The sequence below is a fragment of the Coturnix japonica genome, chromosome 1, assembly GCF_001577835.2.
Source record: "Coturnix japonica isolate 7356 chromosome 1, Coturnix japonica 2.1, whole genome shotgun sequence".
Classification (NCBI taxonomy): domain Eukaryota; kingdom Metazoa; phylum Chordata; class Aves; order Galliformes; family Phasianidae; genus Coturnix; species Coturnix japonica.
The window spans coordinates 77,644,920-77,664,370 of record NC_029516.1 but is presented as its reverse complement, the minus strand read 5'-3'; the positions used below and the strand labels follow the sequence as shown (position 1 = coordinate 77,664,370).

Genomic DNA, 19,451 nt, shown 5'->3' with positions numbered 1-19,451 from the left:
ATTTGTTAATTTGTATCCCAGATGTTATGTTCATTTGAGGAGTTCATGAAGTGAAATGTACTACGTTACACACATTCAAATAGCACACATAGCCCTGCTCTGTCCACATAAGGGTATACTCTACCTTTCCTGCACTTATCCACAGAAACTGGCATTTTGTCCCATTCCCTAGTTTGTACCAGCTAACAACTGACTGTCTTAGAACAGCCTTGAAGCATGCATAGAATGAGAGCCTAATTCAGATCTCTGAATCCTAATTCACCAGGTTTGTCACAATACTAACGAGACTTGCAAAGGAATTGCCAATTCCAGCTCCCAGTAGCAGGGAGACTGAAGTTCAGACAATCTGCAGTGTTCAGCTTGCTCACTGTGACCATGGAGCAAGGAGAGACATGGCACACAGTAAATTCCTAGGATGACTCACTGCACCTAAATGGCTGAAGAAGAATTCATCTCCTAGTTTCCCTTGCTAGCCTTCAGTAATTGAAACATGCCAGGAGCCCAAAGTAGAAGAGGATTATGTTCTAAGGACTACACATGCAGTTTTTGAAATACTTGAAAGCATGCCACAGCTTTTGGCCTCTCACATTCAGCTCTGCTCAGTGCTGCAACAGGAACAACAAAAGGGATATAAGACTGGGGAGAGAGAGAGAAGCAGCACACAGGAAGAAAGTAGGAATCTTAAAATATAAAGCCACATCTGTCTGTGGATTCCAACAAAACTAAGAAGATTAACAGTATCAAACCCTTCATCTTTCTTGATTTTCATCTTATTCATTTGACAGATTTGTTCTACTCTCTCTCTTGTACCTTCGCACTGTTTTTTTTTTTAATGACGGTATGCCACCACACTATTTACTGTACTTTTACTGCTATATCTCTGTCCATTGTGATCAAAATAAAATGGTTTTATTCAAAATGCTAGACCGCTTTTGTCAAAGCTTTTTGTCAACAAAAGATTACGTGAAGTGAAGAACAGCAATTTTTAGTAGGTTGAAACACCAAAATTTTTGTATGGTGGAAAGAGTCTCTTTCAAACTATTCTGCCAACTCAGGTGAGGCATTCTCAGAGTCTGATCTCATGGCCGATGCCTATCTTTCACTGTAGTTATAATTCCTTCCTTCATTTGTTTTAGAGTCACATATATGCTGACACGCATCAATGTCAGCAGAAAGGAATTATATAGAATATTTCACTACACAGTGACAGCAAGGAAGGACTTACTGGAATGTAAAACAGGAACTCCTGTGGAGGAGGGTTGCCATTCCCTGAGCACTTCAGAGTGACGTTATCACCTTCTTTAATGGTACTACTTTGTGACAGCACTCGAATAGTCACCTTCTCTGTTGGATCTGTGAAAACAACATGCACACTTTACAGCTTCCACAAAAAATATACACATTAACATGATATGAATGGCTGGAGAGTTCATGACTTCATCATTGAGCAGGGGAAGTTGTTTGCATGTGTGCTCTTTTTACAGAAGACCTGAAGTCCATCACACCTTCCATACTGTCATCAATTCAAGTAACCACAAAGAAGCCATACAATACAAAAAATCATTTTTCTTGACCAAAATATCCTATCACTAAAACAGCAACGTCTACAACTCTACAAAGAGCTTAAGAGGAAAAAATATCCAACCCTGATCAGCACGAACAGTTTCACAGCGTGATTTCATTATGAGGGATTAACTTGTCCTCTGTGAAGCTTGCTATATGGAAGACTCTAGCAATCAGAACAACAACAGAGGCTCTGAGCGCCTTGCATTAGTATTAGATATTAGCCTTCTTCCATTAAAAGGAAGAAATATGAACTAAGCAACTCTATTCAGCCTATTCTATATGCTGATCACAACAACCTTTCACAAAGATGAATTCCGTGAACATAATAGGACCCTTAACATAGTCAACAGAACTGTAAATGTAACGTACTTCTGTCATGTTCAGTGAAGTCGAACTGTAACTTACGTTTTACTTCAGTAATTTTTTTTAAGGCAAAGACGGAGTATATGTTAATAGATGCTATTCTTCCTAACTAGAAGCCTAAATATAATTTTTCAAATACAAAATAAAATGAAGAAAATTAAAGGAAATATTATGGGCAGATAACTCTCACTGCTTTAATTTCAGTGAATAAATAAAATTCCAAGGATGCATGTCTTGCATTAAGGCACAGTACAGCACACCTTATTAGACACAGAAAAAAATATATTCTAGACAGCAGAGAAACCCTTGCCTGACAGCTGATTCTCTGTGTTTAGTGAAGCATGGGCTTTATGACCCTTCTGACCCTTAAGGCAGTCATCACGTTCATCTTCTTCTATGGGATTTTTCAATAAGAGGAGCTACAGTTCACTGTGTCCTCTCAATGACCGGGAGCCCTAAAACAGATTTGCATCTCTCTTCATAGGAAGAGTGGTACCAGATGTCCCAACCTTCTCTCCTCCACATGCCTGTCTCTCCCTAAACATCTACCACACCTAAACATCTACCTCAATGTCTGCAGCATTGAATCACAACTTTACCTACTGAGGAAAGGGAAGTCCGGCATTGCTGTTGGTGTGGAACACAGTGGATGTGAGTGAGAAGCTAGTGAAAAAGTTACTATAAATCCTGGAACTGCATAGGCATTGTCTCTGAATTAAAAAGGGATGAAGCATACTGAGGAAGACTTCTGGACTTTTAATATGGAACTGTTTTTTGGTTTTTTTATACAGAGATGAACTGGATTAACAATTGGATACAGGTGAGCAAGAGTGACATTTGTGCAAACCACTGGTCTTTCCCTTAGGCATATCTTACCCTTTTAATTACTTCCATCATCTGGAAGGAAAGTTTTAATCTCATTCTGTAAACCAGAAAAAAATAACTATGAAAGTAAATAGCAGAAGACTAATTAAATTGTTCAGTAGGGTCCAAAGGTCACTCTTCTGAGGAAGAAAAACTCAGTGACAATGTTTGTGCAATTCTCAGGAAGCAGTGCGCAGCAACATGCTTCTCCCTTCATGAAGGGATGCCTTTCTGCTCAGTGGCACATATCTCTGACTAGGTTCATACCACCCTGTCCTTCTATAAATCATTAACTCTGTATCTGCTTTCTTCAAGAGCAAAATTCTAGAAGCAGACACCAGAGGGCAGTTAGTAAATGAATGCTACCATCCCAGACCCAATGTGTCTGTAACTCACATAATTTTGTATAATTTTAATATAAACAGAGATGATGGAAGCAGTGTAACTAAGAAAGCACCTTTGACACTTAACCTGCTGTGGAAAGGAGTTCATCTCTAGCAAGACAGACACTTAACAACAGGGCACAATTGGAAATTTTGCTTAATACCTTTTTACACTAATTAACTCTGAGCAGAACCAACCACAACTGCAGTCTAGATAACTTAGATACAATCAGACATTATCTAATTGTCCAGTGCCAGGAGTTCTCCAGCATTAATCAAGCTCTTTTATCCAGGTTGCTGGCTACAGTTGCAAATGAGTGCCTGTAGTTAAGTACTGATAACGACTGCTAGCCGAGCTACCTTTCTCCAGCCAGCTAGCACTGCATTCTGCAGGAGCAAGCTCATTCGTGAGTGGCTGGCTGCTTCTAGGTCTCCTTAAGAAGAGGAGCTAGCACAAGCCTTGAGCTAACAAAAACAGTAAAACACTTCTTAAATACTAACTAAACAGGTATATTTACAATTTTTTAATTTATTTTTTATTTTTTATTTTTTTTTTAAATCTTGCTTAGTCATGGTTCAAAGTGTGCTTTCCTCATTTCATTGTGATAAATAAGTTACAGTGAATCTCACTAGATATTACAAAGAACATCAGGACTTCTTAATGCCTTTTTCTTCCAACTTCCTTCAAAAATGCAAGACAACAGTTTGACAGATGAACAACAACAATAACAAAAGGCTGAAAGGAAAACTCCCATTACAAGCCTGGCATTACATTCAACTATTTAAAAAAAAAATCACATTTGTTGAGAAAGAAATCAATTATGATCACTGAACCAAATTTAAAAACAAAAACAAATCAGACATCATTATCATTAAATAACACCAGTCACGTAATCTGTCTGTTCAAGCTCCAGATGTATGTTCATTAAGAATTTCAGAAATTCATTTGGAGATGCATTTAAACAAAGTATGGAACTGAAGTTACAGCAAATGAGGATATAAAAAGGAAATGGGGATTTCCCTTACTCTAAAGGTAAAGGAAATCTTGGAAGGCCTCTTTAGTCCTGAAGGTTGTGCCTGTCTCCCACTGTTGGCTAATTAGCAGCACGATGCTTCCCATCTCAGGAGGAAGACCTTATCTTAATTAAATTGCATGTTACTAGACCAGGATTAAAAGAGCTAGTCTAGCAAACAAATCTTTAATACTGGGTACATGTGGTATCTGATGCAGAGATTATTCTTCAGTGCTGTGCAGCTTTCTTTGCTTCACACTGAGTAGTTCTTAATAGCAAGCACATGTAGTACAAGCATCACAGAATTTTGCAAGACCCTCATTCTCAACAGGTGGAGTAGCTAAATGCATTAAAGTGATGGAGAAATGGGGAGTAATAGCAATAAACCTGTCTGACTGGGAAAAAATTCTTTCTGATCATTACAATTCTTTCCTGTAGATCTTTGCCATAAGCAATAGGAACTTTTTGTTGTCATGGGTTCCACAGTTGACAGGAAAGAAAATCAGTGGAATCTGGCATCCAACTTTAACACAAGAAAAACAAAACAAAACAAAAAAACCCTCAAACAAAGCAATGGGATTGGTGACTTCAGACCTGAAATCTCTATATAATTTCCCAGGATAATGGTTTATCTGTTATCCCTGAGGCTTTCTTTTCCATTAGTTTTGGCATTTGTCATTCTGAAGAAACACTTGGAGAAAAGAAGGCCTTAATTTACTCTGGTTTCTCTAGGTGAAAACAGGGATTAACTCCTCCAAGATCTGATCCCCTACTTCTGCTGTTCAACAAACTATACCTGCAAAGGAAAAGGGAGCAATGATATAGGTAGAAAAGAGACTGTCACTTCACGTCCAAGACTTTCATTTTCAAAGCAACGGAGCACACCTTCTGGCTGCAGAAATCAGGTGTGCAGTAGTCATTTTCTTCATATTCAACTGGAGAGTTGTTAGACTGTATACTAAGGCCTCATTAGATATCTGGACTTTATATTTAGGCTTTATTGTTCCCAAAGCAGTGCCTTTTTTTTATAAGCTGAGATATTGTCTAAAACATTCAAGGATACAACAACTGACAGGGCATTATGAATATCTCCTGTTTCTCTTCTTTCTGTTATAACCTTCTGCCTTCAGTCCTTCAGAAGTGTCTTTTTACAAGACTCTGAAATGCTTATTGTACCCTCTCCAACATCTAGCACACCTCCTCTGGCCTGCTTGGCCAACTGTTTGTTTTCTTTATACAGAGGAGAACTATGGTCTCTATGTCAGTCAGTAATATACTAAGAAAGTTGCTTTGGGACTTACGCCAGCTTAAAGTAATTATTCATACACATTCTCTACTTTAAAATTACAAGTCTACCAAGATTCAAATGCGACATTTTGAACGTAAATATCAGCATCTTACAGCTGTAGAGAAGCTACTACATTTTTGTGCAAGGTAGACTGCCAGCATTAGCTGCTTGGTGCTGAGTCTCCTTTGCAAGAAATGAAAAGGATCTCAGCATATAAATAATTATACAGAGTATTTATTGCATATTTCAAGAGGCACACAGAGTCATTCTCATCAGCCCCATCTTCTGCTAAAGTTCTGAAAAACCCATTTCACAGTAAATTTTTTAATTATTACTTTCCTCTTAGCAGTCACGCCTTGATAATCAGCATTCTACTGTTAGAAAGAAAGAAAAACCAGGTAAATCCAAATTACCCTGACATTATATTTAGATCTTCTTGCTGTAAATCAGCTTTGAAAACACCATCTCAATAGTCAAGCAGCAATATCTGTTATTTTTAAAACTGTCTCAGAATTATTTTCTTTTCCCCAAAGGTAGACTTTGTACAGCAAAAGATTTTAATAAAGTTTTTAATAACTTACAGTGAACATCAAAGACGACTGGTTCAGACTGTATTGTTTTCTGGCCAGATGGTCCATAATACGTCACAATGCAAGTAAATTTAGCATTTGCATCTTCTTTAGTTGGCATGTACTGAAGAGATGATGTCATGGTGAAGAGTCCAGTTGATCTGTTCTCAACCTTTCGCAAATTTATGACCACAACTGTAAAGGAAATATTATTTCATTATCACATGGCCAGAATGTGTAACCTTTTTCCAACTGCAGATATTTCTTGCTTGCCTGTTCTCTACAGTTATCAGGCTGTAAACACACAAGTTACATGACATATTACCCATGAGACTACAGATTTTTCCCCCAGTATCACCACTGATGTGTACTAGGGGTGTTTTATCAACATACTCCTAATGCACTGTGAATTTTAAATCAAAGCAAAGCAAAGCACTAACTGCAGTTTTTATAGTAGTTTTAATTCAAATCTCTAAGGCAGTAAGAAGGTCTCAAAAATGCCAGCAGAAATAATTTTTAAGATCATATTTATAACTTAATTTCATAAGCCTCCCCTGCTTTATGGAAACTACAATGTTTTGGTTCAATCATCCTATCAAAATTACCATTGAAAGTCATGGGGTAAAGAAACATTCCTCCAAAATAAACTGAAGAATAAATAACTACATAAGAAGGCTATATCCTATGTGGTCTGAAACACAGTAGTGGACAGGCACAAAACTGAAGCTGGAAATAAGTTATCAGTTTCTACTAGCTACATAGGTTCAAGAATTACTTTGCAATACAATTAACAAAGTCAACTCTCCTCCTCAAAATGTGTTTTTTAAGCTGTAACATGACATAAAGAAACAATATGGCATAGCTTGGGTTCTCCAAGAGGCACTCAAGAAGTTTCCTTCCAGGTTCATATTTCTGCATGAGCAGTCTTATTCAAAGGAACAATACTTTAGATCAAAACAGAGCAACTACAATAAACTCAGTTCTTCAACATACATCCATGTGTGAATTCAAGGACAACATCCATTACTGCAACATACCTCCTTCCACAGGCTGCAAAACTCTCCCATTTTTGTACCATGTAACATTGCCTTCAGGATAACTATCTCTCACAACACACTCTCCAAGCTGCAAAACAGACAAGAATTAGCCACTGTTTCTTTTTGCTGTGTTTTAACAGATCTGCTTTTGTCTTGAGTAAAACTTCTAGGCAGTTCAAAAGCTTAATTTCAGATACATATTTTTTAAATTAGGTAAATCCTATAAGTGAGGCTTAGGTACAATTTGGAAGGGGTTTGGTTGTGGGTCCAGAATCAGGATGGACCCTGCTTGCAGAGTTATTAGGGCACTGGTTGAGGAAACGACTCTATGCACAGTATGACTACACAATGTGATCTCTAACAGCCATGCAGGTACACGCACTCTCTCAGCCTCAGTCCATCACCTCTTTCTGTCTTGACTGCAAAGGAACTCCAGGCAGCCTTCAGGCACATAATTTTGAGGGAGAATGCTGCTCTTACCATTTTTAGCTTCTCTGTTTCTAAGAAGTCTGCTTGATGCAAGATTTCTGGTTGAGAGGGTTGTTCTAAAACACAAATAGGATAAAGGTATTAGTGACAGAAGAAATTTTTCAGAAAAAATGTGAACCAGAAGTTACCACAAGATGTGTGAACTTTAAGATTAATTAGAACAGACTACACTGGTATAGTCTTGTCTATACTTTGCCTTTGAAAGAAAGAGATACTTCTATCTCAATATCAGCAAAAAGATTGGAGATGAGGAAAAAGCTTTCCCTTAAAATGGATCCTACTTTCTACAATAAATTCCACATGTCTTAACGATATATATTGTAGTCAGGCAGACTGTTAAGAGCCTGGGAGGAGATAACTTGATCTGATGTATCTGATTTACATAACATGCATACTGGAGAAGGAACCAGTGGTACAGAAAATACAGCAACATTAAAATAGCTTTATTAGTGATGTTGCTATAGCTTAGCTATCAATTTATAAAGGAACAAATTCCACCTAATCACGCTTCTAACGTTTATTTCTCCTAGAAGGTATTGTTACATTTAAGAAATTCAGATGATGGAAATATGTGTAATTACTTTAACTGACTTTAAGTTGGTTAAGACTCTTTTAAAAAAATCAACAAACTTCCTCTTCAGTGCCCGTATATCTTCTTATTTAATCTTTATTATTTTTTTTAATGGTAAAGACCTCGCTAAAGTAGAGGATCCATCAGTGTTTCCATCATAAAAAAAGTACTTTCTAGTCACTATATAACACTTGTTAAAACAAGTTGGCCTGAAGCCCAGAATGCATATTTATTTTTTTCTCTAAAGGAGACAGTTTTTCTCACATTTTTTTTTAAAAAGTGGGGAGAGACGAGGGGGCAAAATAAATCAGTGTTTCCACAGTCAAAGTCTCTGCATTGTAGCTGGACTGCTTAAGAAAGAGCATGCATTATATACATTCTCACACCGAGACATCCTTAACCACGTCTGCTTACAGAACCTTTTTCCAGACTGAGCTCCCCATCAAATACTGACAGCAATCCCATCCCTGGTGAGCTTCACACCATCATGCCAAAATTTCAGTGCAATGATGATGTTAGTCATCTGCAGGTGTACTACTCCTGCTGTGGCACAGATAGCAAGCCTACCTATTTCCTAAAAAATTCATTTGCTTCGTGTGTGTGTGTGCATGTATGCACAATTGAACTGATATCCTTTGCTTGGAAGACTATGCCAAAATGGAAGAAGAAGAACAGCCTGAAAGGGAAATGAAAGGCAATAAAAGGAGCTGCTTATCTGACATGCTCCAACAACTTGCTTGTGGAAAAAAAACACACCAACAAAAACAAAAGAAACAGTGGAAGCGAAGCACCAAAGCCATCACAGTGTCCTCAAAAGCTTAACGGAGCAAAAGATATATATTTTTAAAAGCTACATGCATCTTTATTTCCCTTTTCTTAGTTTTAAAGGGAAAAGGTCAACTTATTTCTGCAAGAATCCATCAAGGACAAAGCATTTTTATATCAATTCAAACAAATTAGGTTTTACAAGACAATTAACAAGCCTTCTGGTTTAGATTTTCTGGTCCCATGCACAGGCACAGCTGATTTCCTGTGGTAGTCGCCAGATGATCAAATCACAAACCACACAGCCTTCCCCATCATTTCCTCCTTGCATCTCCCTTGTGCCTCAGGACAGCGCTCTATGGCCATTCAGGAAGACCTGTGCTGTACTTTGTAGCTCCTCGCACCCTTTGCCCAAAGAGGATCAGAGGGCCGCTATGCTGTGCCATATGCCCTGGCTTCTGAGCACGCACCACAGCTGAGAGGCCTGCTGCCAGACCACCAAGTCACAGCATGCACATCAAGGTAATTCACTGCACAAGACTAATATTGGCACATCACAGTAGGAAATTTGAAGCTTAGCAGCAGCAGGGCATACTTTGGTGAGTCTGTAACTTCAGTGCAGTACTCATATCATGGCTGAAGAGCTTGCCAGGACACTCTACAACCCTGCATAGGGATTGCAACTGCTGGGAAAGCGCTCATGGTCCACACCAGCTGAGTTTTTGGTGTGGCAGGGCAACAACTAGTGGCTGCTGTGCTGCTCTGCTCTGGAAACAGTGGCCACTTAATTCCAGAACAAGATGCTGACAGAATCCATCTGGAAAGCTGGAAGAGCTTGTTTGAGTAGTCCAGTGAGTGTGACTAGCAGGTGGGAGCTGTGCAATGAGCCATTCCGGCTCGTTAGTCCTGAGCTAATCAGGTAGCAACAGCTGAGGATGTGACAAGCTCCAGTGAAACCCAGCTTCAGTAAAGCCTTCTGGGATACAGCTGAGGTTTGGTTTATAAGGGTTTGCACTACAGCAGCTTAGCTCTGCATTTGTGGTTCAAGGAGCTTTGAAACTCCACTGAAGAAACAAAACACTTAAACTCCACTTAGAAATGCCACTGAATAAATGAAGCTTGCAGGCTACTGTTAACTCTTTCAAAATTAAAACAAACAAGTACACAAGGAAGCAAAAGCAACAAATGAAATCCCCCAAAGCAGACAGAAGGAAGTTAAATGCACAAATACATTAAATAAATATATTCAATAAAGCTGTGAACTCAAAATGAAACAAAAAAAAAAAAGGTTATTTTTTCTTGTTGTGCCAAGTCTGCCACATTATATACGTGGCATCCTCTACTCTTGTTTTCCTCAGTAAATAGTATCATTCTCTATTAGTATTAATGCAGACTATAAAATACACAAGCTGTGCTCCATGGCTGAGTTAGCATTGTCTGAATATTTAGTACAGTACACAGTAATTCAAGCAGTAAGTATTTAGTTCACCATACGCCACTGTCTCATCTACATATTTACTGCTGTGCAATAAGTAAACATGATCGTTCTTTATCATTTCCTTTGGAGCACTGTGCTTACTATGCGTGCACTGAGACCACTTGCCTCTGTCATCATTAATTCACTTGTTCATGTGGTCAAATTCCAAGTGAAACAAGGGAAATGGTTGGCTGTCAGTCTACCTTCACTCTATTTAGGGCATTGACAAACTTCTGCCAAGATAACACTGAAGTCTCCTTTCTCCCAGAGAAAATCCTAGGACTTCCTTCCAAAGCATATTCTTGTACGTTCTGTCTGAAACTGCTCATCTCTGAAAGCAACAGTTCTGATGACCTAGACTTACTTTGCCTCTATAAATGTGTATCTGAAGAGCAGCAAAGACCTAAACAAGCCCTAGAAAAATATTATAAAGATGACAACATCCATTACAATTATAGGATGGCACATACAAACTCTGCCTTAGCCTCAGCAGATCTGAGTCCCTAAAGAGGAGCAATGTATGTCCCTCCATGAGGTGTTTCAGATTTTGAGGGATTTTGTTTCAGAATCACCGCTGAGCCACAGAGCACACAGTCCTTTGGCTCCTTTTGAGTGCACCTAAACCAAATCATGTGCTTAAGAAGTTCACTTAATGCCTCCCACCAACTGACATTCAGGGCACACTAAGTTTAGTTCAAAGTAAAGTTCCCCATAACATGCTGTTGCTGGCTCCTAAACACCTACAGTTCCAATTCTGTGGTTGCTAATCTGCTAATCTAGACACATCCAGGACACCGGAGAGCACAAAGAGACCGGTTTTTCCAAGACTAAAATGACCCAACAGTGCTCACAAAGGTGTAAATGCCACATGGCTCTTTCAATAGACCAGATGTTTTAAGACTTTCCAATTTGACTTCAGTAATCAAAAACAGGAGGATCTTCAGAAGCTGCTAAGAAAGAAGCCTCAGGAAGTCAGGCTTCTTACAGACTTAGAGCTTCACTTCTGACAAAAAAAATACAAAAACAAAACCTCAAACACATTCAGCTCTCTTGAAAATCTCCACTGTGATCCCTAGTTTACCAAATGTTAATAAACTATGCATCTCTTCCCTGCAGGACTGCACCAGGAGATAGCAGCTGGCTTTTCAGCTCTGCTCTTCCTCATTCACAGGTCATGCCATTGCATACTGGCTGCTCAGAGCTCAGTAAATGTCTCAGCTAATCTAATACTTCAGAGCACACACAGTTAATGCTTCTCTCCTGCAGAAAAATTCACTCAGAGAACAAATGAAAAATAATCAATGCTAATTTTACATTTTTCATTTCCAAGGCCAAATGACATCACGTAAGTGAGTCATTATCAAAGTCTAAAATTCTCTTTGAGCCAGCACTTATCATGAATAAACTGTAAGTGCAGGCAGTCCTGTTACGTAAATGCTACCAGTAGATTACAATTTTGAAAGCTGCAGAAATTTGCTAGTCTTAGTAGTTTACTCAGCCAAGCTTACTTTCTTGGCTTTAATCTTCCCCTTAAACAAAAGTTTCTTTAATTTAAGATTCAGATGCTGAGGAATGCTAACAGTAGTAACAACAAGATTACTTACTGAAGACTTTGACTATCGTCGGCTCCTCGGAAACATCATCTTCTGTTACTAGCATACATACAAATCTCTTTTCATCACTGATTCTTGCATTTTTGATGGATAATGTATAGTTTTCTGAAAGACTCAACCTGTCTTTGTAGTCTGGTACATCGTCATACTGTACATTCTTTTTCGTTGATGATCTGAAGGCAATAAATACTGGAGATTCATTTGGCATTTCCTAAAAAAAAAAAAAAAAAAGGAAGAAATAAAAGAATAGACATCTCTATTTTGCATAAACACTCAGGTTCACTTTGAAGTCCCAAAATATCTGGAATTGGTACAAAGCTGTAATAAAAAATAATATTTCTTTTTTGCTGATTAATTTCTGCTGTATGAGCAAGAAATTCAGTGTCATATGAGAGCTAGACTAAGCCATCTCTTACACACATTGAGAACAGCATCAGCAGTAGCAATTTCAATCCTTTGGCTCAACTGCAGCACAACACAGGGCTTTCTATGATCAAGGCTGATGGTTTTGGCACCATCTGACTCTCTGTATACAGAAAAGCCATTTGAAATAGAAGCATTAATGAGCTAGGCTCAAAAGCTTCAGTTTCCTTTTTCATGATTGTTTTACATATTCATATTGTTTGCCTGGGACAGCCAGACTTTGTTCCAAATGCAGGATTTAATCAGGCATAACTGTCTATTTTATTCTAAATTAGGTTTTAGCTTTTTTGTTTTTAAAGACCCAAGAGTTTGTGGAATAAGAATATACATACAATCAAATATTGTTATTTATGCATTTCAGGATAATCTGAAAAACTTTATTTTCTAGACATCTCCCCTATATCAATCAGTTGCCATCCTGAGAAGGAATACAAAATTGAGAGCCTCGCACAAACCTACCATACAAAAAATATTTTTTAAGATAAAGACAAAAGTACAAGCTGAGCTGTGCAGGATTCAATTACCCCCCTGCACAGAGAAGGGACAGACAGTGTCTCCCTTTAAGTAGGGTGAGGTGAAAGGCTAAATCCCACTCTACGTTCAACACTGTGCTGAGAGCTGGAAAACGTTTTAGGTCTCTTTAATCCCTTGCACCTTGCAGCACTGATAGTAACAGTGCTCCCAGCACAATATCTCAGCTTGACTGCAGAGCCCACAAAAGTACGACAGTGCTGTGACAGGAGATGAGTGGTGTCAGAGCCAGGACAATGAGCAGGAGACAACAGCTAAGGTGAATCTTAAATTCTCTTATAGTCTTCTTCTCTTTTCCACTTCCAAACCCTGGATTATTCCAAGTGTCTGCTGCAGAGGAAAGAAAGTACTGCCTTGACTCCTTATAAAAGAAGTTGGCTGTCAAGTGCAAATGAGCTCCAAACTATTTAAGCATAAATGGGGTTCCCCCTTCTTCCCTTGAAATAATCACTGCCAAAAAAAAAAAAAAAAAAAAAAAAAAGAACAATCCAACAAACAAACAACCAAAACAAAAGACCACATCCACAAACCAACCAACTCCCCTCACCCTAAAAACCAGTGTTACCACTGGAATCAATTTCCCTTGTTCATGCATTGATTATATCAACAATTTCATACAGTCACAATTGTTTTGTTTTGTTAACATCATGGAATGTCCCTTTCCATCAGCAGCAGACAGAACTGTATGAAATTGTCCACACACTTAGAACAAGTGGTAGTATCTCCTTTTGATGACTGGTGCTCATCACTGGTAGAGAAGAGCAAATCAAATGCATAGGAAAGAGATGAATTTTTCTTTCATCTATCTTCTCACCATCATTTGCATCTACCTTCATAGAGGTAGACTTCTATCTTCCCAAATGACATCAGAACACCAAAAAACATTGCAAAATGCAGACTTTGCATCTTCTGAATGAATATATGACACAACTTTACTAGTCCTTTTAGGGAAACATTCTCCTCAGACTTGTGACTTTGCACCCCAAAACTGGTTTGCAGAACAGGGACACAAGTGTACAAGTTCAGTAAATGCTGTAGCATTCAGTAAAAACCTGTAGCCATGAGGGAAAGAAGCAGGGGGGTGACACGTTAACTGCACATTGTTCTGCCTTAAAATATGCTAGTGGACACCATTTAAAAAGAGAGGACTATATAATTTTAAATCTGATGTCAGAGAAGAAATCACCTGTTACTGCTGGTAACAGCAGAACAAGAGAGGAGATTTAGATCAACTTGAAGAGGCAAGGGAAAACAAGCAGGAGACCACTGCAACTCTGCTAAGGTCAGCTCTACACTATTCACTGTGCATAAAATACACTCAGCCATGAAACAGTGCTGTTCAGACAACTATCACATCAACCGAGTATGGGGACAGCATTTTCCGAGGGATGAAGCACGCCCTGCCTCAGGCAGCCTGCTTCAAAAGCATTCAAATGCACAACGGTGGCTCTGTCGAGCAAGTGAGATACCACAGGATAACATGCCAGATTTCTAACGCAGGTTGGCAGACGATTGCCCAACAATTATTTCTCTTGAATAATGAGATTAATTTCTCAATACTCTCATATATATTTGACAGAAGGGATGTGGATCTAGCAGTCTCAGAAATGCAGAAACAAGTGACTTTGTATACGAGGCAGAAATCCTTTGGATTGAAATCTTTGTAGACTCACACACAAAAAATGCACATTTTCTTATATGAGCTCTATTGAATAAAAACCTAAGCTATACTTACATATTTCCATTTTCCAAACATCAGACCGTCTGGTACTTCTAGACGACAAGGCATAGTAATAGTGTCTCCATATACTGCGTTTACTGTATACAATCCCAGAGCTAGAAGAGAAACAGAGAAAGAGAAAAAAAAAAAAAAAAGGAAATAATGAATGTATTCTCTTGACTTTCAATATGTAAAAGTTTGGTTCACAGCTACTACAAAAGAAGAGCCACGTCCTTTGTAAGTGGTTATTTTCCAGCATATAGGATTTTCCCCCAAACCTCTAAGAAAACAGGATTCCTGCCACTAACTCAGGTCACTTAAACACTACATCTTTTCTCAGCCCTTTTCATGCTGCAGCCACTGGGAGCCAAGTGAATTTTCCAACAGCATTTCACTTGTTCAGCTCGATGAACACATACACTACAATCAGCATTCGTGGGTATTGTTCCAAACTCTATATCTGAAAAGGGAAATCCCCATATATTTATTTTCCTTATCTCAGAAATTGGTCTTTTGTGCCCAGAAAGGTTATGTTGCAATGTCCTGCTGTGGTGAAGCCAGCAGACAGGCATTATTCTGACTGCTGTGCTACACTATGCTGTGAAAACGTAGAAAAGAAAGAAAAAGAGTGTGCTATTTAAGTGCTACATTTCCTTAAACATGGGGAACAAAAAAGTCTGCTCATGGAGGCTTTGGAAAACTGAAGTGAAATGCTTCCATGAATTATTTACAAATAGCTTTTTAGAAACCTCAGCACAGTGTTATTGTGCTAATGCACACGATTCACAGGGTAGAACTGACCCACTTATTTTTATTTTCATTGTCCAAGACATGCAGACTGAAAAAAAATCAACAGTCCCTAAAGTGAAGTAAGAACTGTAAGAATGCAAGGAAGTATAAAGCAAAGATGATACAACTCAGTGAATTCACTGTGACTTCACTACACATCATTGCTTTGCTTCCATCTTCAGCAGTCACCTCAGCTCTTGGAAAAGCCAAGAACTCCTTACACCATAGCCCTACCAACACACCACTGGGAGGTTCTGGTTTGGCCTCCAGTGCTCGCTCACTGCCAGATAAGCCTTACTGAAGAGAGAGCAGTGATATGCTGGGTGATGCAGCCCAGGCTGAAGAAACACCCAGTTCTTTGTAACAGGTGTTTATTGTTTTGGAGATTCAGCCCTTGCTTGTGCTAGAGAATGTGCACAGTGAACCTGTTCCCTGACCCGAACAGAAACCCTGATCCGTTCACAAGTCCTGAAGCAACAGAGACGATTTGGCAATTCTCTTGCCTTCTGCATACGTACTTCACAGGAAGACTTTGTAATAGAATTGCCTTTTTCATATCTTTTCAAAGACTCAAACAGTGAAATCCTTGCCAACATCTTAGGTTCCAGAACATTTTTTCTCATGTGAGGACATCAGTGCTCATGGTTAGCAGCAGTCAGCCCTCATTGTCTGTATCACTGTGACAGCATGGCTGTTCTGCAGTCCCTGTGGCAGTGCCTAAAGTAATACTTGAGACCTAGATGACATCTCACGGCAAAGCAGAGAAACAGTCCAGCAAGCTCAGGCTTGATAGACTAGAGGAATTCAGTAGGTAACAGACAGTGATGCTGGCACATAACATTTATTTCCTTCATAGCATGCGATATCAATTAAATGACTGCTAATCTTATTTGGTTCGTAATTGGTCACGAACATGTTTTGGGCACATAATTCACATTATCAAGACTGCATTTTGTATTTGCTACAGTTTGCCAAGACCAGCTGTTTGCTACACTGAAATAGAGTTGGTCCACTAGATGGTGCTGAATAAGTGCACACCACAAATGAAGCAAAGACTTGTGATGGAAGCAGCTAACTTTAACGAAATAGGACTGATGTTTCATGAAATCAAGCTGAAAATGGAAATAAAATTCAAAATGGGAACAAATTTTCTCCTCTTGACTCTCCTTTGCTCTGATCCTCATTCTGATCTTCAAGAGGGGGACCACACAACTTCAGCTTTGCAGTCTGAATCCTAATGCTTATTCTGGCCAGAACTAGAAAACAGTCCTTTTTAATTCCTCTCTCCCATGGGCGCAAATTTATAAGAGAACTGCAAATACTTATTCCATTGGTAACCATGTTAGCGCTCATTCAAATTCCAAGCAACACCACCAGCAATTTGAAATTCTGCAATGGTATTTTGCATCACATGGAAAACCAGAAACTGCTCCTTCTGCTAGCAGATACTCTCTGTCATCAGGGGAAAACAAAATAACCCTGTGGGATCTGTAAGACTGTTCTTCACCGTTCTCTCCTAGGCAATCATTTAACCCCTGCAAGTTGCTAAGGTAACAAGCGTACACCACCAAATACCCCAGGAATGTGAATGAAACTGCTTCTGGAAAGGATTTACGTTTATAGCATTCAGAGCAGGTAATCAATGAATGCCCTGATAAATGGAAAGCCTGGCCTCTGGTTTTAGAAGAATTCTTTCATCTGAAATGTATCCCTTCAAATAGACAAAACCCATACAAAATCACGTCTTGCCATAAATTGTCAAAATTAAAAGCATACTGTTTTCTAGGAATTTGTTAACAGAGCCAGAAAAAGATGGGCTTTACTTAAATAAAAGGAAACAGACTTAAAAAAAATACAAAAGGTCCTGTAGCAAAAGTCCTCCCTTTTATGTAAGGAAAAATCTAGGGCATGTGAGGAGTGCATAGAAGTTGAATAACTGCAAACTTTCACAGCAGGAACTGCAGTAATAACTGCAAGACTACTTTGCAAAGCTATACATTAGAAAACAAACTAACAAAAGACACTCAACAAAATGAGAAATCTCTTTTTGTAGCTATCTGATACATTTGCAAATGGGTGGGATAAATAGGAAAATAGAAGAAAACGACTGCTTAACTACAAGATGATTCTAACCTTTACCCCTCTCTCTGCCCCCCCACAATCAGTTCCAGCTTGTTTGAAGGCAAAGAAAAAGGGACCTACAAATACAAATTGCCACATGACCTAACATCACATAGGGTCAATGTCACAGCCCTTGTATCTCATTAACTTCAGTAGGGGGCAAAAGCAACTGTAAGGGATAATACAACAAGAGGTCACCGGCCACCACTCCCTGCATTTCTGATACATCTTTCCACAGCTAATCAAGACCTCAGCCAACTCCCCTACATGAGTTTCCGATTTTATCTTCTAAAATTGAGCCAGTGTTTTTGATAACAATGCTAATTCAGAGGCAGGATTTCTTCCCCCATATGCTAGACAAAGCTCTACTGAACTACATATAAGTAGTCATGGCTACATTCTGAGTGAATCCAGATGACTTCCATGCCCCTTCTTTACATCCAGGTCCGTGCAGGCTCAGGTGATTCTTAACTCATTTCCCCTTTGATCCAGCACTGAAGAAACCACCCTTTGAGCGTGATTAAACCTTCCCATGTGAGTTCAAACAAGGGAAGAAAATGGCAGCATCAGAAGGCATTTCAAGCCAGCAAAGATCCCAGCAGGACACTGCTAAATCGAGATTACTTTTGCTGCTGGTGCTATTAATTACATGGCTTTTTACTGCCCCGCAGCAGTACTAACCAGAATCTCCTTTTGTCCTCCTCTCTGCATGGCCTGGCCAAGGGAGGAACTGAGCAGTTACTACCTGTAGACTTGGGTGAGAAACCCAAAAATCTGACTAGTTGATCAGAGGCTTAGATGGCTGTTACTATACCTGATGATCCAGATGAAGATATGTTTTTTGGTAGTAGCTCTGTTAGTCATAGTTTTGGGGTACAGGTTCATAGTCTCTAGTGAATCTATGACTAGCAGAGCTATTGCCAAAAAAACACATCTTCATCTGGATGCTCAGCTGCCTTAAAGTGCAGCTAACTTCTACTCAGTAAAGTAACAGAAACCTGGACAAACACAGCCTCCCTCAACACCCAGGTCCAGCAGTTTGAATGATGCTTTACATGTACATACGCATCCTATATTTTCCTTCTATACCTGATGATTTACTACTGATGCTTCTGCAAGGTCCAGCAGTGATGCTTTCCGTTCCTTTTCCTGGACCACAGCAGCAAGGTCTCATTATTTGAGGATAGCAGGATTCACTGGCCATGACTGTTCTTCACAGCTCTCAGCAGAAGCTCTGCATGCTAGTGAGCAGAGAAGGTCAATTCACAGCTTCCAGAATGGATGTGTCCAAAGTAACTAGCTATTATGCTTATTTAGTGCCTACTTCAGAAAGCGACAGTTAAATTTGGCACTCCAGATCTTTACTTGAGATTTTGCACTCCAGCTAGCCCAGGTTACATTGTGGGCTAAAAAAGATTTGCCTAATGAAACTAAGATTGTATTAAGTTACTTATTATCAACTCTGAAGTAGTCACAGATGTATTTTTCTCTCTTCTTTCCCTCCACTTCCTAAGGGGTTTTCAGGCATACAGCTATACAGAGGTCCTTTTGAGCATAATTTTATGTACCACCCAGAAAGCATCAGTACTTCACAAAAACAGTAACTGCATGTTCTTAAGATCAGAAAAACACCTCTTATTATCAGTATTTTATTCTACTGACAAAGCAGTATTTGAATGACAGGAGGGTGTTGGTACATTGCAAAAAGTATTAGCAAGAACTATCCAGCCCTGAATGAAAGAAACAGGACTTGACAGAAGGTACTTCCTCTCCCAACTGGTATGCCAATAATGCTTTATACAGTGCTTTTAACTCTGAAAAATATGTTACATTTAATTACAAGCAGCATTTAGAGAGAAAATTAAGAGA

General features: G+C 39.0%; 1 protein-coding gene across 1 annotated transcript in view; it reads right to left on the bottom strand.

Annotated features, from left to right (window-relative positions):
* The window catches only part of ALCAM (activated leukocyte cell adhesion molecule), a 113,654-nt gene that overhangs the window by 18,303 nt on the left and 75,900 nt on the right, over positions 1–19,451 (bottom strand). The window contains exons 2-7 of the mRNA XM_015877581.2: positions 14,688–14,788; positions 11,990–12,209; positions 7,564–7,628; positions 7,084–7,171; positions 6,059–6,241; positions 1,226–1,353 (exon numbers count right to left, since the gene is read on the bottom strand). Of these exons, the coding sequence (XP_015733067.1) occupies positions 1,226–1,353; positions 6,059–6,241; positions 7,084–7,171; positions 7,564–7,628; positions 11,990–12,209; positions 14,688–14,788 (785 nt within the window). The remainder of the gene's footprint in view (positions 1–1,225; positions 1,354–6,058; positions 6,242–7,083; positions 7,172–7,563; positions 7,629–11,989; positions 12,210–14,687; positions 14,789–19,451) is intronic.